The sequence below is a fragment of the Salvelinus fontinalis genome, chromosome 33, assembly GCF_029448725.1.
Source record: "Salvelinus fontinalis isolate EN_2023a chromosome 33, ASM2944872v1, whole genome shotgun sequence".
NCBI lineage: Eukaryota > Metazoa > Chordata > Actinopteri > Salmoniformes > Salmonidae > Salvelinus > Salvelinus fontinalis.
This window is the reverse complement of record NC_074697.1, coordinates 1405772-1413531: the sequence shown is the minus strand read 5'-3', so window position 1 is coordinate 1413531 and position 7760 is coordinate 1405772. Positions and strand designations below refer to the sequence as shown.

Here is a 7760-nt window from a genome sequence, read left to right as displayed (position 1 = left end):
TCTTGTCAATAGGGGGGCGCTGTTTTCACTTTGGAAAAAATCGTGCCCAAACAAAACGGCCTCGTACTCTTTTTCTAGATCATACAATATGCATATTATTATTACCATTGGATAGAAAACACTAGAAGTTTCTAAAACTGTTTGAATTATATCTGTGAGTAAAACATAACTCATTTTGCAGCAAACTTCCATACAGGAAGTGAAAAATCTGAAATGAGGCTCTGTTTCAGGGCCTGCCTATTCAACTGGCTTTTATTTATCAATATGTATGCACTTCATACGCCTTCCACTAGATGTCACCAGGCAGTGGAAGGTGGAATGGGGTGTCTAGCTTGATCTGAGGCCGAACAAGAGCTTTTGGAGTGGCAGGTCCGGAATTTTCTTTGTCTTCTAAGGTGCGCGGCGGAGCTCGACATTGGCATCTGAAAAGCGTTACGTATACACGGCGAATATCTCCGGCTCTGATTTTATTTGATACATGTGATAATAACATTATAAAGTAGTTTTTTTCAACCAAGTTTTATCAGTTTATTCAACGTTTATTGGGAATTTTGGAGTTTTCCGTTCTTTGCGTCAAGAGAGGATGGGAATGTTTGCAACCTTGGCTAGCATTGTGGTGCGAATTCGACAAAAGAAATGGACATTCTAAAACCAAACAACATTTATTCTGAACCATGGAGTCCGTGTACAACATTCTGATGGAAGCTTAGCAAAAGTAAGAAAACATTAATGATGTTAGATCGTATTTCTGTGTAAAATGTTATTTCTCTTATCCGCCGTTTTGGTGAGCGCTGTCTCACAATAACGCAAGCTTTATCTTATGGTAAAGTTATTTTTTTAAATCTAACACAGCGGTTGCATTAAGAACCAGTGTACCTTTCATTTGCCATACAACAAGTATTTTTATGTAAAGTTTATGATGAGTTCTTTGGTCAGATTAGGTGAGTGTCCAAAATATCTCTGGAGATTCTGGTGAATCGATGCTACGTATTCACAATGTATAACCAGGATTTGTAGCTATGAATATGCACATTTTCGAACAAAACATAATTGAATTGTATAACATGATGTTATAAGACTGTCATCTGATGAATTTGTTCAAGGTTAGTGATTAACTTCTTGCGACTATAGGGGGTGCTGTTTCAAATTAGCATAATTGTCTCTACAGATGAAACGGCTTCCTACTCAATTCTTGATCGTACAATATACATATTATTGTTATTATTGGATAGAAAACACTATCTAGTTTCTATAGCCGTTTGAATTATGTCTCTGAGTGGAACAGAACTCTTTCTACAGCGAAATCCATGACAGGTTTTGCGAAGGTCTGAGAGCGAAGCTCTGATCTCAGTTCAGTTTAAAGGGGTGTGTATATCCTATGGAACGACACGAACTGCACCCGCCTTCCCCTGGATGTCAGTAACCACTGAGAAGTGGAATGGGCTTCCTACGTAGCTCTCAGAGGTTATAAAACACCAAGGAGTGAGGTACGCCTTCTTTTCGACGTTGAACTTTACGCAGAGAGAGACCCCGGGATGCCATTTTCGAACGCTCAGTAATGAACTTTAGATATATCAGTCTGTAATTTAATTTGATATAGGTGTTAGAAACATCATAATGAAGCTATTTGAAACCGAGTTATATCAGATTATGCGAGTATATTGCTATTTTTCGGAAATTTCCTCAGTATTGCGTAATGAGGATTTGGACACGTTAGCTAATGTTAGCAATTGTTAGCTATAGTTAGCTGCTATATCAGAAGTTGAATGCAACGTTTTACAACCAAGCAACGATTCTTTTGGACAAAAGTACCACTTGGACAAGATTCCGATGGAAGCTCGTCGAAAAGTAAGAGCTATTTATGATGTTATTCCATTTTTATGTGGAAAAATGTAAACTCAATAACGGTAAATAGTGACGCCGTTATTGCGGCACTAGTCTGTCTGTAACGCACACTGTATGTCTAGTAACGTTAATTTTAAAAATCTAACTTAGCGGTTGCATTAATAACTAATGCATCTTTCATTTCATGGCCAATCTGTATTTTTTTAGTCAAGTTTATGAATAGTTTTCGATAAAAATAGTTGTATTATCATGATGCTGCCGGGCAGATTGCTTGAGTAGTTGGACAGTATTTCCATTGTGTAAGCACGATTTGTGCCGCTAAATATGCACATTTTCAATCAAACTCTATATGGATTGTGTAATATGATGTTACAGGAGTGTCATCGGAAGAATTCTGAGAAGGTTAGTGAAAAAATTAATATATTTTGGCAATGTTGACGTTATCGCTCTCTTTGGCTAGAATCTATGCTCTGGTAATGTTTGAACATGTGGTATGCTAATATAACGATTTATTGTGTTTTCGCTGTAAGACACTTAGAAAATCTGAAATATTGTCTGTATTCACAGGATCTGTGTCTTTCGATTAGTGTATGCTGTGTATTTTTACGAAATGTTTGATGATTAGTAATTAGGTAAACACGTTGCTCTATGTAATTATTCTAGTCCATTTGTGACGGTGGGTGCAATTGTAAACTATGAAATCTACCTGAAATATGCACATTTTTCTAACAAAACCTATCCTATACCATAAATATGTTATCAGACTGTCATCTGATGAGTTTTTTTCTTGGTTAGTGGCTATCAATATCTTAGTTTAGCCGAATTGGTGATAGCACCTGATGGAGTAAGAAACCGATGGAGTTAGAAAAGTGGTGTCTTTTGCTAACGTGGTTAGCTAATAGATTTACATATTTTGTCTTCCCTGTAAAACATTTAAAAAATCTGAAATGGTGGCTTTATTCACAGGATCTGTATCTTTCATTAGGTGTCTTGGACTTGTGATTTAATGATATTTAGATGCTACTATTTAATTGTGACGCTATGCTAGCGATGCTAATCAGTGTGGGGGGGAGGGGGGGGGGGGGGGGGTGCTCCCGGATCCGGGGTAGAGGCTCGTTAGAGGTAAATTTTATATATTTTGCTGTTTTTTGTGAAAGCTACCTTTGCGGTGAATAAATGCGTTTGTGTGTTTGGCTATTGTGGTAAGCTAATATAATTCTATATTGTGTTTTCACTGTAAAACACTTACAAAATCGGAAATATTGTCTGGATTCACAAGATGTTTATCTTTCATTTGCTGTACACCATGTATTTTTCATAAATGTTTTATGATGAGTATTTATTTATTTCACGTTGCTCACTGTAAGTATTCTGGCTGCTTTGGTGCTATTTTTGATGGTAGCTGCAATGTAAAACTATGATTTATACCTCAAATATGCACATTTTCGAACAAAACATAAATGTATTGTATAACATGTTTTTAGACTGTCACCTGATGAAGTTGTTTCTTGGTTAGTGACTAATTTTATCTCTATTTTGTCAGTTTTGTGAAAGCTACCTATGCAGTAAAAAAATGGTGAAAATATACGGTTGTGTGTTTGGCTATTGTGGTTAGCTAAAAGAAATACATATTGTGTTTTCGCTGTAAAACATTTTAAAAATCGGAAATGATGGCTGGATTCACAAGATGTTTATCTTTCATTTGCAGTATTGGACTTGTGATTTCATGAAAATTATATTATATGATATCCCTGTCGCGTTAGGCTAGGCTATGCTAGTCAGTATTTTTGATGAGGAGGATCCCGGATCCGGGATTGTGATGAAGTAGTTAACTCCCGGAGAGAGTTAAAATCAGTTACCTTGCTCTGACCCAGATGTTTTTTTGGGGGTCAAGTTTAAGGAGCTCCTCCAGCACCTCAGACTCAGTGACTGCCTGCAGGGAGAAACTTTGTAGCGGGGCAGGGGAAAAATAGGGAGGAGCATCGGTGCTAGTCGCATTAGAAGGGGTGGGAGATGAGGAAATGTTGGACGGGCAAGGAGGCATGGTTGAGTCAAATAGGAATCCTGACATAAAAACTGCAATATCTATGTTTCACAGAGTCTTGGCTGAACAATGACATATGTAAAATACAGCTGGCGGTTTGTGTATATTTGTAAACAACAGCTGGTGAATGGAATCTAATATTAAGGAAGTCCAGGTTTTGCTCGCCTGCGGTAGAGTACCTCATGATAAGCTGTAGACCACACTATTTACCAAGAGAGTTTTTATCTATATTTTTCGTAGCTGATGCTGGAACTGACTCCGCACTCAATGAGCTGTGGCCATAAGCAACAGGGAAACGCATGCGGAAGCGACGCTCCTAGTGGCCGGGGATGCAGGGAAACTTAAATCTGTGTTACCTCATTTCTACCAGCATGTTAAATGTGCACACAGAGATGCGTACAAAGCTCTCCCTCGCCCTCCATTTGGCAAATCTGACCATAAATCCTCCTGATTCCTGCTTAAAAGCAAAAACTAAAGCAGGAAGCACCAGTTACTCGGTCAATAATGAAGTGGTCAGATGACGCAGATGCTAAGCTACAGGACTGTTTTGCTAGAACAGACTGGAACATGTTCCGGGATTCTTCCGATGGTATTGAGTACACCACATCAGTCACTGGCTTCATCAGTAAGTGCATCGAGGACGTCGTCCCCACAGTGACTGTACATACATACCCCAACCAGAAGACATGGATTACAGGCAACATCTGCACTGAGCTAAAGGGTAGGGCTGCCGCTTTCAAGGAGCAGAACTCTAACCCGGACGCTTATAAGAAATCCCGCTATGCCCTCAGACGAACCATCAAACAGGCTAAGCGTCAATACAGAACTAAGATTGATTCATGCTACATACACCGGCTAGAACGCTCAACGGATGTGGCAGGGCAGATTATTACAGACTACAAAGGGAAGCAAAGCTGCGAGCTGCCTAGTAACACGGGCAAAGCAGACGAGCTAAATTATTTAAATGCTCACTTTGAGGCAAGCAACACTGAAGCGTGCATGAGAACATCAACTGTTCCGGACAACGATCACACCATCGGTAGCCAACGTGATTAAGACCTTTACCAGGATGTGTACACCGAGCATACGCTGACCAACTGGCAAGTGTCTTCACTGACATTTTCAACCTGTTCCTGACTGAGTCTGTAATACCAACATGTTTTATGCAGACCACCATAGTCCCTGTGCGACGAGGCTGTAGTGGAGCAAGTTGAGAGCGTCGAGTTCCTTGATGTCCACAACACCAACAAACTAACATGGTTCACTCTGTAGTTTGTAACTAACATGGTTCACTACAGCCCAGTCGATGAGAATGGGCGCGTGCTCGGTCCTCATGTTCCTGTTCAAGTCCATAATATTTACAGACTCATACTCTGATCAAAATCATACTCTGATCAAACTCATACTCTGTTCAGACTCATACTCTGTTCAGAATCATACTCTGATCAAACTCATACTCTGATCAAACTCATACTCTGTTCAGAATCATACTCTGTTCAGACTCATACTCTGTTCAGACTCATACTCTGTTCAGAATCATACTCTGTTCAGACTCATACTCTGATCAAACTCATACTCTGTTCAGACTCATACTCTGTTCAGAATCATACTCTGTTCAGACTCATACTCTGTTCAGACTCATACTCTGTTCAGACTCATACTCTGTTCAGAATCATACTCTGTTCAGACTCATACTCTGTTCAGACTCATACTCTGTTCAGACTCGTACTCTGTTCAGACTCGTACTCTATTCAGACTCATACTCTGTTCAGACTCATACTCTGTTCAGACTCATACTCTGTTCAGACTCGTACTCTGTTCAGACTCGTACTCTGTTCAGACTCATACTCTGTTCAGACTCATACTCTCTTCAAGACCATCATCTGTCCAGTCTCATACTAAATTCAGATTCATACTCTGATCATACTACTTTCAGACCCATAATCTGTTCAGAATCCTAGTCTGTTCAGGCCCATAATCTGTCCAGTCTCATACTCTGTTAAAACTTATTTTCTGTCCAGACTCCTAGTCTGTCCAGACTCATACTTTGTTCAGACTCATAATATGGGATCGTTGAAAATCTACATCTACATTAGTTTAAAGTCCAAAACAATATATTGATCAGTGGTATTTATAGTCCATAACAATCTATTGATCAGTGGTAGTTTATAGTCCATAACAATCTATTGATCAGTGGTAGTTTATAGTCCATAACAATCTATTGATCAGTGGTAGTTTATAGTCCATAACAATCTATTGATCAGTGGTAGTTTATAGTCCATAACAATCTATTGATCAGGGGTAGTTTATAGTCCATAACAATCAATTGATCAGTGGTAGTTTATAGTCCATAACAATCTATTGATCAGTGGTAGTTTATAGTGCATGACAATCTATTGATCAGGGGTAGTTTATAGTCCATAACAATCTATTGATCAGTGGTAGTTTATAGTCCATAACAATCTATTGATCAGTGGTAGTTTATAGTCCATAACAATCTATTGATCAGTGGTAGTTTATAGTCCATAACAATCTATTGATCAGTGGTAGTTTATAGTCCATAACAATCAATTGATCAGTGGTAGTTTATAGTCCATAACAATCTATTGATCAGTGGTAGTTTATAGTGCATAACAATCTATTGATCAGTGGTAGTTTATAGTCCATAACAATCTATTGATCAGTGGTAGTTTATAGTCCATAACAATCTATTGATCAGTGGTAGTTTATAGTCCATAACAATCTATTGATCAGTGGTAGTTTATAGTCCATAAAAATCTATTGATCAGTGGTAGTTTATAGTCCATAACAATCTATTGATCAGTGGTATTTATAGTCCATAACAATCTATTGATCATGGGTGTGGTGAGTTGTGTTAGTCTGGGTGGGATCAATGCTTTTACAATGCAATGCTGCCCGCTTGCCTGCAGTCTGTAATGCAATTGGAAAAGATGGGGCTCATTATTTTGAGTGAGATAATTCGATGAACTTCAGTATACATATACTACAGTATATAACAACACCCACACGCACGCCCACACCTTGTCTGAATTGAACAGTTTTTACTCGTCTTTTATGCTACAACAACCCTGGTATGTATTGAGTGTGTTCTTACAAGTTAACACCGCTTGGCCAATATCATTTAATAGACCTTCTTGACTTTCAAAAGCTTCTCTCCGACACCTTTCTGAATTCACAGCGACTCAGCTCTCTGCCGCAACACATATCTTCATTCTCTACATTTAATTGAATCTCTTTTCACACATCGCTGCATCCCAAATTCACCTTATATTAGTGCACTACTTTTGACCAGGGCCCTTATTGGAATAGGTGTCATTTGGGAGTGAGCCATGACCTTGTACAGCTCTACCTTCTCACTCCAGCTAATAGAATCCTGTACTGTGTTCATTAGCCGTACATTCTGAACTATCCTCAGATCTGAAGAGAGGTGATTAATACCAAGGGCCTAACTTCTGACCAGGACCACTCTCCGTCTCTTGTTCATTCTCTCTGCCTCTCTGCCTCTCTCTGTCTCTCTCTCTCTCTCTCTCTCTCTCTCTCTCGCCTTCTCTCTCGCTCTTTCTCTCGCTCTTTCTCTCTCTCTCTCTCTCTCTCTCTCTCTCTCTCTCTCTCTCTCTCTCTCTCTCTCTCTCTCTCTCTCTCTTCTCTCTCTCTCTCTCTCTCTCTCTCTCTCTCTCTTCTCTCTCTCTCTCTCTCTCTCTCTCTCTCTCTCTCTCTCTCTCTCTCTCTCTCTCTCTCTCTCTCTCTCTCTCTCTCTCTCTCTCTCTCTCTCTCATTCTCTCTCGGTTTGTGATAAACTTATCCCATCTCACCTTGGTAATTCAATTCTCTTCTGTCTTTTGACATCCAT

At 39.3% G+C, this 7760-nt stretch overlaps 1 protein-coding gene across 1 annotated transcript in view; it reads left to right on the top strand.

Moving 5' to 3' along the window:
• The first annotated feature begins 6745 nt into the window (after nt 1-6745).
• Nucleotides 6746-7760, top strand: part of LOC129832504 (splicing regulatory glutamine/lysine-rich protein 1-like) — a 59763-nt gene continuing 58748 nt past the window's right edge. The window contains exon 1 of the mRNA XM_055896626.1: nt 6746-6754. Coding sequence (XP_055752601.1) covers nt 6746-6754 — 9 coding nt within the window. The remainder of the gene's footprint in view (nt 6755-7760) is intronic.